The 19,206-nt window shown below is 36.3% G+C and overlaps 5 protein-coding genes across 6 annotated transcripts; 3 read left to right on the top strand and 2 right to left on the bottom strand.

The window, feature by feature from the left end:
* The first annotated feature begins 450 nt into the window (after positions 1–450).
* LOC9317943 (mitogen-activated protein kinase 20) lies at positions 451–4,715 on the top strand. 2 transcript variants are annotated; one of them, XM_021028402.1, is made up of 11 exons: positions 451–876; positions 1,273–1,681; positions 1,992–2,119; positions 2,227–2,286; positions 2,365–2,514; positions 2,609–2,764; positions 2,915–3,126; positions 3,204–3,305; positions 3,598–3,740; positions 3,825–4,298; positions 4,419–4,715. In XM_021028402.1, the coding sequence occupies exons 1-10, from the start codon at positions 853–855 to the stop codon at positions 4,259–4,261; spliced, it is 1,821 nt and encodes a 606-aa protein (XP_020884061.1). In that variant the 5' UTR covers positions 451–852; the 3' UTR covers positions 4,262–4,298; positions 4,419–4,715. The 2 variants fall into 2 exon arrangements, with proteins under 2 accessions (XP_020884061.1, XP_020884060.1); XM_021028401.1 differs by lacking the exon at positions 4,419–4,715 and having other exon boundaries at positions 455–876; positions 3,825–4,406.
* A 3,253-nt stretch (positions 4,716–7,968) lies between these two features.
* On the top strand, positions 7,969–9,054 carry LOC9316075 (transcription factor PAR1). Its single transcript, XM_002881830.2, has one exon. It carries the CDS (start codon positions 8,410–8,412, stop codon positions 8,761–8,763), a length of 354 nt encoding a protein of 117 aa, XP_002881876.1. The 5' UTR covers positions 7,969–8,409; the 3' UTR covers positions 8,764–9,054.
* A 1,398-nt stretch (positions 9,055–10,452) lies between these two features.
* On the bottom strand, positions 10,453–11,884 carry LOC9316074. The gene is made up of 2 exons (XM_002879961.2): positions 10,802–11,884; positions 10,453–10,686 (listed from the first exon to the last, which is right to left on the bottom strand). Exons 1-2 carry the CDS (start codon positions 11,408–11,410, stop codon positions 10,591–10,593), a joined length of 705 nt encoding a protein of 234 aa, XP_002880007.1. The 5' UTR covers positions 11,411–11,884; the 3' UTR covers positions 10,453–10,590.
* Positions 11,885–11,911: 27 nt separating this feature from the next.
* LOC9316073 (taxadiene 5-alpha hydroxylase) lies at positions 11,912–13,755 on the bottom strand. Its single transcript, XM_002879960.2, has 3 exons — positions 12,689–13,755; positions 12,407–12,594; positions 11,912–12,303 (listed from the first exon to the last, which is right to left on the bottom strand). The coding sequence occupies exons 1-3, from the start codon at positions 13,713–13,715 to the stop codon at positions 12,007–12,009; spliced, it is 1,512 nt and encodes a 503-aa protein (XP_002880006.2). The 5' UTR covers positions 13,716–13,755; the 3' UTR covers positions 11,912–12,006.
* Positions 13,756–17,334: 3,579 nt separating this feature from the next.
* LOC110229341 (protodermal factor 1) lies at positions 17,335–18,765 on the top strand. The gene is made up of 3 exons (XM_021029251.1): positions 17,335–17,534; positions 17,621–18,134; positions 18,224–18,765. Exons 1-3 carry the CDS (start codon positions 17,411–17,413, stop codon positions 18,564–18,566), a joined length of 981 nt encoding a protein of 326 aa, XP_020884910.1. The 5' UTR covers positions 17,335–17,410; the 3' UTR covers positions 18,567–18,765.
* Positions 18,766–19,206: the final 441 nt, after the last annotated feature.

Here is a 19,206-nt window from a genome sequence, read left to right as displayed (position 1 = left end):
ATTTCAATAATGAAGATGATGAAATATAGATTGAAAATATAACTAAGCAGTAAATTCAATAGAGCAAATGATTTACAGAAATGCATTAAGTTTTTAATGTTTAGAAAGTGAATAAAACAAAGTTTTAACAAAAAAAACCTTGTAAGGATAAAAATAATAACATTACATTAACATTATTTCTATGAGATAAGTACGTCACAAAATAAAAGAATTGGATAAAGAAGACATGAATGAATAGCAATAAAGATCAAAAATAGATCATACACTAATAATGATCCGATCAATAATGTTGCTAATTTATTTATAAACACTTGATAAAATAAATTAGTGCTATATTTTTTTTTTCCTTTTTTTTACTAATGGTTTGATACAGTGAGAAAAGTAGCTCACCAAACGCGACGCTTTAACCTCTCTCTCTGTATATAAATCTCCGTCTAGATTCCTTCCTTATCTCTCTCCTTTCATTTTCACTCTTCTTCTTCCTTCTTCTCTCTCTCTCTCTATCCCTTGTGTGTCGGTGATCAGATCTCGTGCCGACGAAAACGTGCGTTAAAAGCAATGCTGTTCGCACTCAGCTTTCAGCAATTCCTCGATTTATCTTAATCTGCTGTTTGTTGTTTCGATTTCGGTGGGTGAATTATAGAGGTGAATGAGAAATTCGCCTGCGATTCTGTCTCTGTCGGTGATCGATTGCCGGAGCAGAACCAGGTCTGATTCTAGCTTCGCCATTTGGAGCAGTGGTCTTTGGGGCCAATGCGGCTGATCTGATTTCTTCCCAATTTCCTTCTCAATTCAGATCGAATTCTAGGGTTTTAATTCCGGGTTTTTGTCTGTGTTTCCAATTAAGTCACGATGCAGCAAGATAATCGTAAGAAGGTGAAACAAAAAAAAAAAAAACTCTTCCTTTTTTTTTCTTCCAATTATTCGATCCAATACTATCTGTGTAAGATATTTATGTGTGTGTTCGGTTAATCTTGTTTTTTTTCTTGTTGTTGTTGTTGTTGTCTTTAATCTTTTTGCCGTTTTTTGGACAATTCTGATTTCTGTTTATGATCAATGAACGTTACAAGTGTCATCAAACAAACAACGCATAATGTCATCATTCAAGACAAAGATGTGTTGTCGAGAGATTTTTTTTTTTTCTTCTTCAGAAAACATTAATTCATTGCATCATCAGTGGTTTCTCAAGTATTGTGGCAATTGATGTGTTATGCGTTCTAATATCTATTAACAACGATTTTGATGAATAGTGTTTGTCTCTATTTGTAACAGAATAATCTGGAGATGGAGTTCTTCTCTGACTATGGCGATGCCAATAGATTTAAAATTCAAGAAGTTATTGGAAAAGGCAGTTATGGAGTTGTTTGCTCAGCAATAGATACTCTTACGGGTGAGAAAGTGGCGATAAAGAAGATACATGATATTTTTGAGCATATATCTGATGCTGCGAGGATTCTACGTGAGATAAAACTTCTTAGACTCTTAAGGCACCCGGATATAGTTGAAATTAAGCACATTATGCTTCCTCCTTCGCGTAGAGAATTCAAAGATATTTATGTTGTATTTGAGCTCATGGAATCGGATCTTCATCAAGTTATTAAAGCCAATGATGATTTGACTAGAGAGCATTACCAGTTTTTCCTCTATCAGTTACTGCGTGCACTGAAGTACATTCACACAGGTAGTCCATTTCTTTTGGTCTCTCTTTAACAATAGTTTTTCATCTTTAAATCTCTCTGTGTATATATCGCTCTCTCTCTAGTTAAAAATTTTTGAACTTGCAAACTCTAGTGTATGTCAGATTTTTCTTTCTAGGACTTTACTTTCGACAGTACTATTTCATACATTGATGCACTGGATTGGATTCATGCGGTTTCCTAATGTCTGGCTAAATGTTTGCCTTTTGAAATTTGGTCCTGTATTGAACTTTCACTCAGCTGGAGAGTTTGGTCTTTTGTGTTATAATATCTTATGTACCTTGGTTGTTGCAGCTAATGTCTACCACCGAGACCTGAAACCAAAGAACATATTGGCAAATGCAAACTGTAAACTTAAGATTTGTGATTTTGGATTGGCAAGAGTTGCATTCAATGATACGCCCACAACCATCTTCTGGACAGTACGTTGCACAAGATGGCTCTCTAAGAGTCTTTTCCCTCTCTTAAACTGAAGTTGGTCTAAATACGACCTGATACTCTTCTACCTTATTTTTTGTTGAATTTACAGGACTATGTTGCTACCAGATGGTATAGAGCTCCAGAGCTTTGTGGATCTTTTTACTCTAAGGTGTTTCATTTGTTCTCTATATAACATCTTTTAATTGGTGTTACAGCGATATAACTTTTGATGGATTTGGCTTTGTAGTATACACCCGCAATTGACATCTGGAGTATAGGCTGCATTTTTGCGGAGGTATTGATGGGAAAACCACTTTTCCCTGGAAAGAATGTGGTTCACCAGCTGGATCTTATGACTGATCTGCTAGGGACACCTTCCCTGGACACCATCTCACGGGTATTGATCTTCTTGTAAACAAAGTGCATTGAGTTTTTACAACTCTTATGCAAAGGTCAAATGATGAATACCCTGCTTTTATGATATTATACAGGTGAGGAATGAGAAGGCTAGGAGGTACTTAACAAGCATGAGGAAAAAGCCACCCATTCCGTTTTCTCAGAAATTCCCCAATGCAGACCCTTTGTCTCTGAAGTTGTTGGAGAGGCTTCTTGCTTTTGATCCAAAAGACCGGCCAACTGCTGAAGAGGTGCTTCTCAACTTCTATATTGACTAATTATCTCAAATCTTGAATTCTCAGCTGCCTGATTTTTTTTCTCTCTAATAAGAGAGTATCATGCATATGCGTTATCTATTGGAGTGACTCACTAAACTGCTCTTATTATAATACTTGAATCAGGCACTTGCTGATCCATATTTTAAGGGATTGGCAAAAGTCGAAAGGGAGCCTTCATGTCAACCCATCACGAAGATGGAGTTTGAGTTCGAGAGAAGAAAAGTCACTAAAGAGGATATACGAGAGCTAATTTCTAGGGAGATACTTGAGTACCATCCTCAGCTCCTTAAAGACTACATGAACGGGGCTGATAAAGCCAGTTTTCTTTACCCAAGGTCGTAATTTTTGTTGATTACATACTTGAGCTAGCATGCATCACACCCAGTCCCTGACATTGATGTATACTATGCAGTGCTGTTGATCAATTTAGAAGACAATTTGCGCATCTTGAAGAAAACAGTGGTAAAACCGGCCCTGTGGCGCCTCTAGAAAGGAAACATGCCTCTCTTCCAAGGTAAATCCTCGTTTTTTTCTTTGTGTAATGTCTGTTGTCACTTGATCTGGTTTCGGTGATCTCCTCTGTTTTTGACCCGTTATGCAATTGTTATACTTGTTGTATGTGAATATATACATTGACATGACAAGGATAAAAAAGATGGAATCATGAAACCGTGACTATCTCTTTCTTGTGTTGAACTCCAATTTCTACTAGAATCATGTCAACTTCATTATTTTTAGTTCTTTAGCTGGTATCGTGTAGGAAAGAAAGAATCTGTCCTTCTGACTCTGTGTTTATATGCTTTCAGATCAACAGTCATACACTCAACCGCAGTAGCGCGAGGAGGACAACCAAAGCTTATGAATAACACAAACACATTGAACCCTGAAACTACTCAAAACATTCCTTTTAATCATGCAACCTTACAAGCACAACAAAGAAACCTCTCAGGTACTTTTTATCACTCACCCTGAATCCAGCAGCAATGTTTCCAATCCGAACTCTATAAACCATTAAACATCTATCTACACGCAGCCGCCAAACCAAGCACATTCATGGGCCCGGTCGCGCCTTTCGACAATGGCAGAATCAGCAGAGATGCATACGACCCGAGATCATTCATCCGGAGCACTAATCTCCCCTTTGCACAACAGTCAGCTGCAACAGTCGCCATGGGAAAGCAGCAAGAGAGAAGAACAACTATGGAGCCTGAGAAGCAGACAAGACAAATATCTCAGTATAATAGATACGCACCAGATGTAGCCATCAACATAGACAACAACCCGTTTATCATGGCTAGAACGGGAATGAACAAAGCCGAAAACATCAGCGACCGGATCATAATCGATACAAATCTTTTACAAGCAACCGCCGGAATAGGAGTTGCAGCGGCAGCTGCAGCAGCTGCTCCTGGTGGTTCTGCTCACCGGAAAGTTGGAGCTGTTCGGTACGGTATGTCAAAGATGTACTAGTCTCCACCTAAGCGGGGCTTTGATCACACGGAACATCGTATGTTTCAACTTCATGTCAAAAAAGAAAATTGTCTATGATACAAAACCATATGAGCAAAAAATGTTTTAAAAAAAAATTAATGTTGATCCATCATTTGTTTTTTTCTATTTCCGACAGATAAATAAATGGATGTTAAATTCTGGCATATAAATTGGGACAAGAAAGGTTCTGAGTTTTTCAAGTTTAATAGAACCGCTGGCTACAGAAGATGGAACAGTGTGGATGCGCATGGTGATGATGGTTTCATGGCACATCCGAACGCATGTTGTGGTGGGAACCCATATCACAGGGCACCACTTTGTTCTTCCAAATGTCAGTAGAAACAGATAGGTGCATTGTCACTTGATCATATCTTTAAACCAAACATTTTGTGTATATATTTTTGTGTAAACAGTTGAGTTCGCTTATTTTCTTCTTAAACATATTATTTCCTCTACTCCAGAGGATTACCGTATCACAGTTTTTTTTTTGGTCGGCTTAGTAACATATTAATAAATGAGCACAATGAGAGATTGCTGTTCAATAAATAGTATCTCAAAATAGAATATTAAAAAAAAAAAAAAATTAAAAATTAAAGAATATTTATTCATTTATACTTTAGTAAAAAAAAAATTGTAAGAATTTGGGATTCTTCCTCGTCTTTCTGATTATAAAATTTTCTAATGTAAAATGTTTTACAGCAAAATAGAGATAAATGAAAAGTACATGTACTTGAACCAAAAAAAAAAAAAATGCAACTAAATGAGGCCAAGAAAGGAGACAAATAAGGTTTGAGGTGGACCCAAAAACCACTGTAAGCATTGTCCCAGAGATCACCCATCATGGTAGGTCCACCTGTTTGGCCCATATCTCCAGCCTTATAGAAAAAGAGAAGATAACTAAATTAACTTCCCTTGATTTGTATTTTTTTTTAGCTAAGCAAACCATTACCACTTAATCATTTCTTCTCCTTTCTCAACTCTAAAAAACATATCTTGTCTTGTCTTAACCAAACTCTTCTCTATTATTTTTGTAGCAACAAAAAATGGTAGTGAAAGGGAATCATCTCAATCTCCTCCTAGATATAAAAGTTTTTCATCATTAAATAAAGTTATTTTTGAAGAAAAGAAAAAGAGAAACAACGAACAAGATACAAAAGGACATGGAATTGAATATTCTAAGACGACGAATGTGAAAGCTGGCTAAAAGCTAAAATTAAATTTTCAGTGTGTTATTTTTGTAACATATTTAATGTAAATGCAAATACATAAATAAATAGATACTAGAATTGGGGTGAGTGTCAGTTTGGTAGATGGTGAAATGCGAAAGGCACCCGATTTTTGTAAATCTCAATCCCGAGAAACCAAACCCTTCTTCGTCCCCTCCTTGGAAACATCATTTTTATTTTTCTCTTACAGCTTCTTCTTCTTTTAAAACAACATCTAAACAATCCTTCGTACTATTAAAACCCTAGACGTAAAAGTATAATCCTTCTGTTTCTGTTTCTTTTGATTAGATGTTATCAGTATTACTCTTTAATAATTAGATGTTGTTCTTTATCTAGTTTTTAAAACATCTTAGCATCTTAGTTGTCAAAAGAATGCATCGGAGGGTGTATTACTCATTAAAATTATGGAACACAACATTAAGTAACATTTATTATAACGGTTTTATGTGTATATAGATCTCTAGAAACATATAACATTAAACTTCCTTGGCTTTCTTTCTTCTTGTTATTGGCAGTTTCTCTAAAATTATAGATATAATGAGATTATTGTTTTTCATGGTAAGAAATATGGGAGATTTTTCTTATCAAAAAAAAAAAATGGGAGATTTAGAGTTTTTTTTTGAATAATAAAAGAAAGCTAAGGAGTTGACAAAAAAAAATCAAAACAAAAAATGAAGGACAGATTTAGGAGTCACAATGAGGTGGGGGGACCCAAAAAAGGGCTGACACGTGGCCACCATGCCCGATAGATATCATGTGGATCTTAGTAGGATTAGATCCTCCTCAATTGTACGAACAAGTTCACTATCTCTTAGAGTATCTATTTGATCTCATCCATCTAATAATAATAGTAATATATTACAGTCTGTACATAATGTATAGAGAGGAGGAGGCACATGGGAATGGGGCTTTGAAGATGGAGATATTCATGTGACCCGCACATGTCCTCCTCTCTCTCCCTTGTTCCCATGCAAGTAGTGTCTCACTGTATGTATCCTTCTTCTCCTTCCTTATCTCCACGCGCGTGGTCTTTTCATTTCGTCCGTACGTACTACGTTATTACTTACTCTTATTACCACCACCCCGAATGGCCGGCTTATAAGCATAAGTGCATAACTAGGATTCGTCGTCTTCTAATTGATTTTCTATTTTGGAACTTTGAGCTCACATAAAAGAACTTTGAGCTCACATAAAAGAACTTCTATCTTTAATTAACCTTGTAGTAGAAAGTAAGACTATTAACAATGCAAAACAACGTATAGCTATTACATTCATGGCTAAACCAGATCACATACCATTTATATTTTAAATTAAAGTTCGAATGATATTTTAACAAGACACACAAAAGTCCGGAAAAAGAAATGACACACTTACTAAAAGTAATCCGGCTTATATTAACAAAGCATAACCTATACAATATTAAAACATTGTTGTATAATTTTTTTCTTTTTTTTTTGCCAATCAACATTAATTGTTGTGTAATTAGTTAATTACTATGTCAAACGTCTAGCTCTTAAACAAAAATTTTAACGTGCCATATCTAGATGTGAGCATGGTCCACTTAAGGGGAATATTGCTGATTTAGGCATTTTTTAGCCTAGAAATTTGAAAAAAAGAATGAGTATCAGGTCTTCAGAATTAGGTATTTTTGGACTCAGTGGAATTACTCATTTACCTCTGAATTTTGGTCTCAATCAACACCACCTCTCTGGCAACGTCGGCGTCCGTCTTCAAACACCATCTCCATCTCCGATGAACTCAATGGAGTCAATTGCTTTTTTAAAAACACAAAACTAAACCCTAATAGTATCTACTAAACCCAAGGGCTCCAATTATAAACACTAATTGAATCAAAATTTCCAATTAATCTTTACCATCGTCATCGCCGCCGGTCATAAGTCGCAAACCACCGTTGTCACCGGATCTCGTCATCACCACCATCTAATTTTCAGTGTCGTTTTCTTCGTCTCGTCTCTTCATCGTCACTGAATCTCATCATTGTCATTGAATCTCATCGTCGTCACCGAATCCCATCATCGTTACCACCATCTCGTTCACCAGATTTATTCACAATTTCGTTCACCGAATTGATTTTAACAATTATGGAGGTTGACAACTCTTTCTTCAAGCCACGACAGAGAGATCTGGGAATTCTTAAAAAAATTTGTCTGAAGAAGAGAAAAAGAATCGTGAGAGAGATGATTGTTTATGTGAGAGGGGTAGATTCGTCTTTTTGTTCAAATGAAAAATACCTATTTCTGAAGTATGGGTAGTTGTACTGGATTTGATAATTTCAGTTGGGATAAAGCCCAACCCCGTAATAATATCTCCACTTAAGTGAGTGATGTGTCCACTAAAGTCTAAACCAGTCGACATGGCGCGTGGAAGGTCTTCTTCTAGAGATCCAAATCTGTGGAAGCAACCCAAGTAAGAGAAGAAAAATAAATAACTCTCAACAATCCGAAACACGAGGATAATAAAATTAAAAACAACGTACAAGTGGACCCAGCTTTGATGGCAATACCGCCCATTTAACCATTTTTCATTTCTAAAAATAGAATTTTTTTTATCGAGTTTCAATTTTTACATCGTTTTTTTTTTAGACAAACCAAACCAAATCGTTCATAACCGAACCTTTCACTAATGTAAGCAAACAATGTAACTTTCCATTATAAAAGCATAGCAGACCAAACTAAACCGATATAGTATTGTCTCTAATTACTCACAACAAACCAAAGTAAAATCAGGTTAAACCGACCAGATTTAACCATCACCATTTTTGTCCACTAAATCCATCATCACTCATCATATATATATATACACTTCACACACATCCACATTCCTTACTTCTTCATTATTCTCTCAAACTCATCATTCTTCTCTCTCTCTCTCTCTCCTTCAATGGAAGAAACTTTAGCCACTCCCGACACCACGAGACGCTCTCTGTCACCGTCGTGCTCAGCCGCCGTGAAATCACGCGCCGCTGGTTTCGAGCGCAGAACCAAACGGAGATTGTCAGAGACTAACGCAAGCGTACGTGAAGACCGGGAAGAAGAAGAAGAAGAAGACGAGGTAAAGGAAAAGATTGAGGCGTTGCAGAGGATTATCCCCGGAGGAACGGCGCTTGGTGTGGACGCGCTCTTCGAAGAGACAGCTGGTTACATTATGTCTCTACAATGTCAGATCAAAACCATTAAAGTTCTTACTTCGTTTCTCCAACGCGTAGATCAAGAAGACATGAAGTTCGGAGGTTGAAGATGACCACACCAAGATTCATCTTCTTCTCTTCAATTCCAAAAAACCAAAAAAAAATCACTTTTATCTTCTCTTTTTTTTTCTTTCCTTTTTTTTATAACATGGGATTTTAGCTTTGATATATGAGGAAAGAGATCTCAGCATTTTTTTCTTCGAAATCTTTTTTCTTGAGTAGGAGTATAATTAATCTTTAATTTTTAAGTTCTGGTTTATTTAAGTCGTTTCGTAGTTATGAGAAGTGTTCATTAACGAGAATTAGCATTAATGTAGCTAGGGAGTGTAGTTACACTACTATAACTTATTTTAGTTGGACGCCATATAGATACTTATTAAATTGGATCACGAGGTAGCACTTGCATTTGAGATTTGACATTAATGATATTGAGAAAGTTAATGTTACGTGGCCCATTTTAAAATCTGGGTGAGCTCATTTCACATGCTTTATTATAACAAAGATTTCCAAAGTCGGTCGATATTTATTTAAGCTTATGATGAACTTACTAGATTTGAGTTCCCGTGGTCCAACAATAGAGTTCATAAGTATATTCCTTGTACAGATACAAGAAGATCTTTTTAGTCGTATAAGTACTGGAGCTAGCATCTACACACTAACACACATTTAAAAAAAAAAAAATTGCCGGTAGAAAAAACAATATCCGTTTTAGGATTCATTATTACGTAATTTTTGACCTATATCGAACATTATATATGGATCTCTTTATTCCACACATAGCGGGAAGCCGGGGAAGTTAAAAATTCTTACCAACCCTATCTATCCAAATTACATTACACAAATGTTCTTGAATTATCGATCTTATATACCAACAAGACCAAAAAATATTAGTTAAATCATTATTTTGAAAAAGCTCCGGAGACTTACTGTAACCATCATTGATATTTGAGTACTCAGCTGCAAATCATTGATGTCAACTTTAAAATCCTTTACCAAAAAATCATTGATACATTATATAATTAATCTCTAATCACATCCTGCATGATATAATTGGGCTCCCGACGACTCCAGATGTTATTATCCTAACAACAAGCACTACGACTCCATAATTGGGCCTAATATAATTGGGCCTAGCCCCATAAAACAAAGGTGTCCGTACAAAAGCTGTGAGAGTATTTAACAACGTGCGCGGCAATATTTGTCATCTACCTTCGAATCGATCGTCAAATCATTTCTCAACCGTCCGATTTCTCGATTCCATTTATTGCTAAAAACCCTAAATCGAATATATATATATATATACTGAGGAATTTTAGATTTCTCCTGGGAAAAATAAAAAATCTGGTTCAGCGACATTGTTCGTATGCTGTTCAAAACAAATGTGATTCGTTAATATGGAGCGTAGGATTAGCTGAAGACCATAACTTTTAGCAGTTTCACAGTAATATAGGTGCCCAATATTTTGCTTTGCTTTGGTTTCGAGTTTGTGAGGTTTTTGTTTGTTTGAGGTAATTGGTTATCTTCGGCTTTTAGACTAAGAATGCACTTGATAACGGTTGATCATCAATCATATGTTGCTTTTCTTTTCAAATAGTTTGTAGTCTCCTGTTTACCAAATTACATAGACAAACATTTTGTTAATAGATTGCTTGACAGTGCTTCATTACACATATCCTAAAAGTTGCTCTCGTAAACTCAAGAAAGTGGGCAGGAGCAACTTTGACCATTATATAGATTTACTAGAACAACTTGTCACGTCTATTTTCTATGAATATTTGGCTCTGGCCTCTGGGTGTTGTGCTTATGCTTTTATTCCTTCATGCAATCATGCTACGGTCCATTCATTGGAAGTCGATTTTCTTCGTACCTGAATTTTATGGATCAGCAGCCCAGAGAAGCTCGAGGAGTCCACAGCAATTTCTCCATGATGTTGGTTGCAGCACGGGTTGCTTGAGGCACAACAGAGGCATCTGAAAAATGTAATAGATAGTGTCTTGAATTAACAAATGATAAGAGCTAAAGCTACAACTGAATTGTTGCTTATGGAGAACGTTATATCATTTCCCACCAATTTGGATTGCAAACCTGGTTTTCATGTTTAGGTACAGGGGATTCATCTTGATGGGTTTCAAATTCTTCGACATGAGCTGAAACCGGTAAGGATCCGTCAAAATAATACCTGGAAAGGCTAGAATCAAGGTCTGAGTTACTAGATGACTCCTCGGTATCCTCATCTGAAGCTGATGATGACTTGATTCCTTCAAGTGTATCAGGTGAATTCAGGTTTACAGCACTTAGATCGGCAATCTCGTTGCTATCATTCAAACTGTGGAACATTACATTTGTTTGTTCTGTTTCTGCAGGAGTGCCTTCTTGGAACTGAAGTACCATTCCTTCGGATTTGTTAAGATAAGGGAAGTTGTTTCTCTTGGCGACCTCAGGTAGCAAACCACTACTACGTCTGAAAAAATCGAGAACCTGCTCTTCGTCCTCCATATCAGATTCACTAAAATCATGATCTTTGGAGACTATAGTGTGTGAGTTGGATGGACCCGTAGTGCCTTCTTCTGTGGAATCTACTGGATCAACCCGATCAGCAATTATACCTCTTATCCTTTCATCTTCCTCTTCACTCCTCGTCTCGTCAATTGAGTTGTTTGGTTCTTCAATGGTCTCTTCACCTACCTTTTCCATTCCTGTTCTGCTATGTGTCCACTCTCTCTATCTTTCGTTGTACTTCGGGCTGCTACGGTATGGATCTTTTGCAGGTTTAAAGAGGTCTCCGTTCATGGACTCAATCTATCTAGAAGATTGCTTGATATATTAGTCGCAATGTCTGTCGTTTAAACAACGATTGCAATACCAAAGACAGACTAAAACCAAACAAGGAAGATAACGAAGAGAAAAAGCAAATCCTATGATGGAAAGTTTGAAGAGTAGTTGAGAAAGTAAAAAAAGAATGGCTGATGTACCAAATGAAGAAACGTTCACACCTTTTGTTTTTGACTAGTTGGTTTCGGTGTGAAAACAAGACATGGGCAACTTTAGAAACAGGGCATAAGAGAAAACACATCAGACAAGACAACAAAATCTCGTACTTCTTTTCAATATGACTCATATTTGTATGAAAGATTCTCACATTGCAAAAGCATGTATACATACACATGGTACTTGTGCTAGTTACATGGGAATGTTATTTGTTTCTTTTCTAGACAATACAAGTCTAGAACTTGTGTTGGAGATTTTGAATATTGCATACATACAGGCTACAACATACTCATGACTCTATTCTATGACACCTTGGGAGAGATTTTGATTGGCATTCCAAGAGACGGAAATGGAAGAGGATCCATGCTGATTGTCTCATCTGGGTAGACTAAGGACCAATCGAAACCGGTCACAACGAAGTGCAAGAAAACGAGAATGCTGATTTTTGCTAGTTGGTGACCTGCACAAAGCCTTGGTCCACCTCCAAATGGTAGATAAGTATATGCCTGTATTGGCTTATCAAATCTTGTTGGATCAAAACTCATTGGATCTTGAAATATTTCAGGATTGTAATGAGTTCCGTAAGTTGTCCAAAGTATCTACATTCAAACAAAGAACCAGAGGTTTATTCATTAGTATTTCTTCAAAGAAACAGAGTGTTGATTAGAAATTGAAGAATCTAGAGATAGGGATGTGTTATACCTTCCAGCCTTTGGGGATTGTGAAACCTCCATAGTCAATGTCAGCAACTGCTTTTCTGAAAGAACCGAAGATTGGAGGGGATAATCGCATTGTTTCACGAACAACTTGCCAACTATACTTCATCTTTTTCACATCTTCCACTGAAAGATATTCTCCTTCCCCTTTGTTTGCTTTTATTTGAGCATGTTCTGAGATAAACATTTGGAAAAGAATTGAGATTTAGAGTTAAGTATGATTTTTGCTGATAGGAAAATAATATTTTGGGATTCATTTGATTGTTACCTTGAAGGAGAGTGTCACGGCAAGTTGGGTGCTGAGCTAACATCTTGAAAGTCATGGCCATGGCGTAAGAGGTTGTGTCATGAGCTGCAAACACTAGCAAAACCATATTATCTACAACCTCTTCTTCGGTTATCACGCCCTTGATCAACTCTTCTACTAGCCTCGAGAAGAGCGTTGTGTTTGGCTTCTCAGCGCCCTCCTCTTCCATTTCTTTTCTCTTCTCCCTAACCTTCCCAACCAGAAATGTCTCTATCTCTAGCCTTGCTTTCTTCGCTCTAGCAAACTTAGAACAAGGAAACTCAACAGGCAAAGCGAAAACTCCTTCTAAAACCCTCTCAAAGACCCCTAACATCCCAATCTCCACTTTTATCCCATACAAACACTCAAAGACTACAGTAAAAGTGAGAACTTTTGCCGAACGGTGGAGACTAATCTCTTCATTGCCTTGCCATTCGGTTTCAAGATGAAACTTAACAGTGTCACATAGCTTAGGTACTAAGGACTCTAACCCATTGTAGCTAAGACTATTAGCTGCAATCCCTCTAAGGACCCGATGCTTCTCGCCTTGTTTAGCCATGATGCAGTTCATGCCCATTAGCTGAACAGAAGATGAAGGCCATGAGCTCACCACCAAGCCAAACTCATTGGACAATATAAGTCTATTGGCTTCAGCTCCATTGACTACTATTGTTGGTGATCCCATGATTCTTGTCTTGAAGATGTTCCCGTGTTTGATGATCCTTGGATTTACAAAATCCTCAAACACTCTGTTGCTTTTCTGAGCTTTGTAGAACTCCATTGTTTCACCAATCCATGGAAGCCCCATTTCTCCAGGAGGAAGCTTCTTTATCTTCTGAATCTTCTTTGTTATGAATCGGTGAGGTTTCTTGCGAAAGAAGAAAAGTGTGCTGGAGATTGTTGCAGCTATGCATAAGAAAACCCATGAGAGAACGAAGTTTGGTTCTAAAACCATTTTTGTTTGTTTATTTTGTTCACTTAAACAGTAGTTGATAATCAAGTTTTGCATAATATTGGATTATGAGCTGAGTATTTATACGTAAGAGATTTTTTGTGAATGTTAAGGTCAAACCAAGTGGGATTATTATAATTTTCTCATTGTTTGTTCTGACACATGATTGATCTTCAAGATACAGTTCCTTTAGAGCTCATACTAAATATCTATTTATTTTTATGCAGTAGACGGTGATGATACTAAACAGACGATTAAAAATAAAAGACGGTGATACTAAAAATGTTATGCAGATGCATATATATCTCAAGCCTACGAAATATATGAATTAGTTACATAACCAACAAAAAGTTATATATAAGTTGACTTTTGGATTATGAAATCCTTTTTTCGTTCTTTTGTTGAATTTGGGTAAGAAAGAGGGAGATCAGAGAGACAAGTGCATGTGCTTGGAAGTTGGAATATGCTATAACCAAGATTGTAAATGGATGTATAACATATGAATCTGATCCCCATAATCTGCCTCATCAATAATTTCGTAATATTTTATAGTCTTTTTGTTCATAATAATAGTGTCAACTATATATGTAAACACACATGCTGGCGAAAATTTCATTAGATTTATATTAAATTTTGGAAGTAATAAATTGTACGCGAATCCCTAAAGATCTGCTGTGGCCGGCTGCGTCTGTTATGTCGAAGTTACGTTGCAAACTGCGTTTGGGAGATTGGTGTGTGAATTCATTTAATTACCCATCACATACATTAAACTAATCTTAATTAAGGTGTATAGACGTGCAAATAATCAAATAATATATAGTCCTTTGTGTATACTTTTGGGGATTTATCTTTACATATCACTCTTGAACGTTACACTATTTCAAATTGATAATTTGTGTGTACAGTATTGAGTCTTGAAATTTGGACAGTTCTATTAATTTTCATGGTATTGTTCATGCACCTAACATAAAAGTAATTCTAATAGAAACAGAAAGGATCATTTGGACCAAGTGATAACGAATAATTGGTTAAGAAGTCTCTTTTAATAGATTCTTTGTGAAAAAACGTCTTATCATATCAAAACAATTTTAGGCAGTTTATTAATCTTGTCGCGGCATTAGGCATATATGATGCCACTTTACGTCGCGGTTTTGTTGATTAACTTGCATAACAAAATAACAATCTTGTAGACATAGAAAATTAAGAAAGAGATTTGGTCTAATAAATTAAGCTACGAGCTTATCTTAAAACACAGTTTGGCTTGGAAACTAGAATTACACATTATTTAGCAGCTGCAAAAATAATGATGATGATGTTGACATTGACAACAACAATTATACAACGTTATGATGGTCGTCAATCATCATCAACGGTATTTTTGTATATATGATCGATTAGCGAACCCTATTTGTATATACTTATTAATAATTAAGAGCGATTTAAATTTTGCATATACAGAGGCATACACATCTTTTTGTATTGTATAGACATTTTAAAGTGTATACTTATTTGATAGTTTAATTAGACATTGATTCTTTGGATGGTCGGGGCTTTTAGTTGGTCGATCGCCTTGAACGCTAAAAAAAGGACAATTTGTCCGTATTTGCTGCTCTAGTTTTGGAGTAATTTATTTTGGATCAATTTGGCCATTAGTGGAAACCACCTAATTTCTATCAAATGTTCCTTACTGTTGCACACATTTTATCACGGCATTAATCACATCTACCATACAATGCTATTTTGTTCGCACCAAAATCACCGTTGTAATATTTGTATCTATTTATATCCATGATATTTGAATCGAGTTTACATGGTATCGGACTATCGGAGTAACAAGACAATCAATTTCATATTATTGCTTTGACCTATTCGATCATCAATATATATGCATTTTCAAGTCTCGTAAGTCTAATACAATTAGAGAAAAAAAAAAAGAAGATATATATGAAATATTCGGTATTTGTCCTAATAATGAAAGCAATCATCTATTGTAGAAGCCAAAGGCATCTTTAAAGTGTCAACGGATATGAATTGATATACCAACTAACATACTGTCAAATGTCATTTCTCGACTCTTGTTATATATACTCTCAAAACCGGTAGATTTATTCGGTATTGGAACATGAAAATAAGAGTTTATTTATCTTCAAAAGTTACAAATCAAATGTCATATACCGTAACGTGAGATATTTGAATATTCACGTGGTGCCTACTGCCTACATAGGTAAAAGACATTAATCATACATTCGTATTAACAAAATCGATTGTAAGTTTGTAACCCAATGGCCCAAACCAGTCGGTCGGAAGCTACAATACTGTGTCCGAATCCTAAAAGACTAAACCAGCTTAGGTCATATGGTTAACGGAATAGCTGGCAACTTCAATGAATTCTGATTTTAAAACATTTTTTTTTATAGATGATTTGTCGATTTTTGAGCTGGAATGGTAAAAAAGTGGTTGAGTACAGTTTTATTAGTTTATTTGTAAAAAATATAAAGGAATAATTCAAATGAAAAAAATTTCATCTACAAAAGAAAAAAACGTCAAAATTCCAAAAAAACTAACTTCAAAATCATGTACATGTTTAAAAAAGAAAAACAAAAAATGATTATTCACATTACTATGGTAATAAGAAAATTGAGAAGCCAAATCTAGGAGCAACTCCAGAGAAGAAGATACAATAAGAGAAGTGAAATTATTTTGTAAGATTTATGACCCACCAAAACCTACACAATGTTACATTTATTTATCTCTTTCTCTTTTAATCTCTCTAATCAAAAGTTTGATCTCATCTAATTTTTAATTTTATTTGGGTGGGTCATCTTCTACCTCTGCATCTCCACGTGCTACACAAGTGGCCTCGCTGTATGTATTATTTACCACTCTCTTATTGTTACTGAAAACTTAAATGTCACTTGAATGCAAACTCTATATTTAGGTGAAAACCAGATCAAATAGCAATAAATAAGCCCACAATTTATGCTAATTAAAAACTTGAAAAAACACGTTCAATTACCAATGATTTTTATCCAATCTTGGGGTTTGCTGTCCATAAAACGAAGTCGGGATAATAGAATTGACCTTAATCGCAATAAATGCAGCTATTGTCTTCTCTTTCAACTTCAAGTAACTACTAATTTAATAATCTTCTTAACTTATCCTAGAGAAGCACAAAACAAAAGGGTCTACGTTAGTCTACCTAGATTCTTGATCTGAATCTTGATGATCACTTGCTTCTTATGCTCAAGTCCTAAGAGTGGAAACTTACTTTGAAATAATTACTTTCACATGATATCAGAGCTAGCTTGCATTTTAGATACAAACATGTCATGCAATAAACATATATAGCAACGTACCGAGTCATTGATTGAAATACATGAATAGTAATACGGATTGAGAAAGAGATGAATCATTTCATATGGGAGACAGCTTTCTCATACGCGTCCATGCCTTTGCATGAAAGATTAAATAATTTAACTCTTTCATTTACTTATATTTTTTAAGTTCTTTACAGAATTCCAAGTGTTATTGCAATCACCAGGGGTATTAAATGGGATAGTGTAAATGCACCTGCAACACATCAACTAACCACACACTCCTCCACCTGTTTGTATTTACTTCAAAAACATTTTCAAAAACCCTTTGCTTCTTTCCTTCCCTCTATTTATAAACCCTAGTATCCGGTTTTTACTCTACTACACAACACCATTTGCAAAAAAACTTCTCTCTGAATCTCAGTGGGTTCTCATAAAATGAGAGGGATGATGAGTTTTACCTTTTGGGCTCTCTTTGCTGCTTTACTCTCACAGCAGCTCTTTGCTTCTGTTGCTTCCATAAGGTTTGAGGATGCCAAAACATACTACTCTCCTCCCTCTGGTAAGAACAAATAACATTGTAACTTTCTTTATTCACTTTATGTTAATAAGAATCTCAACTAAGATTCTTTCACTTAACTCATGCAGGCTCACATGGAACTCCTCCATCACACACGCCTCCTTCTAACTGTGGAAGTCCACCTTACGACCCTACTCCTTCATCTCCATCTCACCCTTCAACTCCATCTCACCCTTCAACTCCATCTCACCCTTCAACTCCATCACATACTCCAACTCCTTCCACTCCATCACATACTCCAACTCCTTCCACTCCATCACACACCCCAACTCCATCACACACTCCCTCACACACCCCTCCTTGTAACTGTGGAAGTCCACCTTCTCACCCTTCCACTCCTTCCCACCCTTCCACGCCATCACGCCCAACCCCTTCACACCCTCCTTCTGGTGGATATTACTCATCTCCTCCACCAAGTACTCCAGTCGTTGTGACTCCACCAACACCCATTGATCCAGGCACACCCATCATTGGAGGAAGCCCACCAACTCCTATCATTGATCCAGGCACACCCATCATCGGAGGAAGCCCACCAACTCCTTTCATCCCTGCTCCTTTCCCACCAATCACTGGAACATGCGAGTAAGTGTCAAAACATTCTCTGTAACACAAACATCATAAGAAAGATGATGATTTTACTTCATGTGTTTTTTTTTTTATCTTTTGTGTAGTTACTGGAGAAACCACCCAACATTGATATGGGGCTTGCTTGGATGGTGGGGAACTGTTGGAGGAGCTTTTGGTACAGTAAGTATTCCCAGTAGCATTCCAGGGTTTGATCCTCACATGAACCTTCTTCAAGCACTTTCCAACACCCGCACTGATCCCATTGGTGCTCTCTACCGTGAAGGCACAGCGTCTTGGTTAAACTCCATGGTCAACACTAAGTTCCCTTTGACAACTCCTCAAGTCAGAAACCATTTTGTGGCAGGACTTTCCTCAAACAAGGCAGCCACAAAGCAAGCCCATACCTTCAAGCTCGCTAATGAAGGTCGTCTAAAGCCTAGAGTCTGAAATTAAGAGAGTTTCATTTCTCACTTTGTTTGTTGGTTTATATCAAAAACAATCTTATCATGTGTGGTGCTCAGTAGAGTTTTAAGTGTCCTATAGCCTCTAGTAATATTTATGATGGATACTTCTTTCTATTTAATGTTGCTGTTTTAAAAAAATTTCTTGATCTTAAATAAGATTTAGTAGTTCCTCTGTTTCTCAATCACTCTGTTCAAGAATGTGCAAAGAAATGAATTGCTACAAGAAACTATAGATAGGATCATAAAACGCATCAATATTAAAAGAGAAACGTATAAATTTAATGTATAGAGCAAGGTACAGAGAAGTCAAAGTCTAAATATAGATTGACATGCACAGACCAACACAATGTCATAAATGTGACATTAAATTGTTCATGAGCATTTTTAAAATCATGCCTAAGAGATGTGTCAAGAAAGTGAAACAACTGGATTAAACTCCAGAAACGACAAGTCCATGAGAAAGAGAGAGAAGGAGCAAACATTAAAGAAGGAAGCAGTACATATATCAGAAGAATGGTGTTAGTGTAATAAACTCTGTGGAGTAAATATTGGAAGATGGTCTCCATGCATTCAAGTTTCAAACCCCAAGTTCTACCCACCAATGACTAATATCTTTAATGACT

This window comes from Arabidopsis lyrata, assembly GCF_000004255.2.
Source record: "Arabidopsis lyrata subsp. lyrata unplaced genomic scaffold ARALYscaffold_4, whole genome shotgun sequence".
NCBI classification, from domain to species: Eukaryota; Viridiplantae; Streptophyta; class Magnoliopsida; order Brassicales; family Brassicaceae; genus Arabidopsis; species Arabidopsis lyrata.
The sequence above is the reverse complement of the archived record's forward strand: the minus strand, read 5'-3'. Positions and strand labels throughout refer to the sequence as shown.

What these genes read in the sequence shown, in the direction of transcription:
- LOC9317943 (XM_021028402.1), top strand. Translation starts at nt 853, where the DNA reads ATGCAGCAAGATAATCGTAAGAAG. An exon ending in AGCAAGATAATCGTAAGAAG is followed by an intron (nt 877 to 1,272) that starts GTGAAACAAAAA and finishes TATTTGTAACAG; the next exon opens with AATAATCTGGAGATGGAGTT. An exon ending in ACAACAAAGAAACCTCTCAG is followed by an intron (nt 3,741 to 3,824) that starts GTACTTTTTATC and finishes ATCTACACGCAG; the next exon opens with CCGCCAAACCAAGCACATTC.
- LOC9316075 (XM_002881830.2), top strand. Translation starts at nt 8,410, where the DNA reads ATGGAAGAAACTTTAGCCACTCCCGACACCACGAGACGCTCTCTGTCA.
- LOC9316074 (XM_002879961.2), bottom strand. Translation starts at nt 11,410, where the DNA reads ATGGAAAAGGTAGGTGAAGAGACCATTGAAGAACCAAACAACTCAATT. An exon ending in TACCTAAACATGAAAACCAG is followed by an intron (nt 10,687 to 10,801) that starts GTTTGCAATCCA and finishes TACATTTTTCAG; the next exon opens with ATGCCTCTGTTGTGCCTCAA.
- LOC9316073 (XM_002879960.2), bottom strand. Translation starts at nt 13,715, where the DNA reads ATGCAAAACTTGATTATCAACTACTGTTTAAGTGAACAAAATAAACAA. An exon ending in CCGTGACACTCTCCTTCAAG is followed by an intron (nt 12,595 to 12,688) that starts GTAACAATCAAA and finishes TGTTTATCTCAG; the next exon opens with AACATGCTCAAATAAAAGCA. An exon ending in CAATCCCCAAAGGCTGGAAG is followed by an intron (nt 12,304 to 12,406) that starts GTATAACACATC and finishes GTTTGAATGTAG; the next exon opens with ATACTTTGGACAACTTACGG.
- LOC110229341 (XM_021029251.1), top strand. Translation starts at nt 17,411, where the DNA reads ATGAGAGGGATGATGAGTTTTACCTTTTGGGCTCTCTTTGCTGCTTTA. An exon ending in ATACTACTCTCCTCCCTCTG is followed by an intron (nt 17,535 to 17,620) that starts GTAAGAACAAAT and finishes TAACTCATGCAG; the next exon opens with GCTCACATGGAACTCCTCCA. An exon ending in CCAATCACTGGAACATGCGA is followed by an intron (nt 18,135 to 18,223) that starts GTAAGTGTCAAA and finishes TCTTTTGTGTAG; the next exon opens with TTACTGGAGAAACCACCCAA.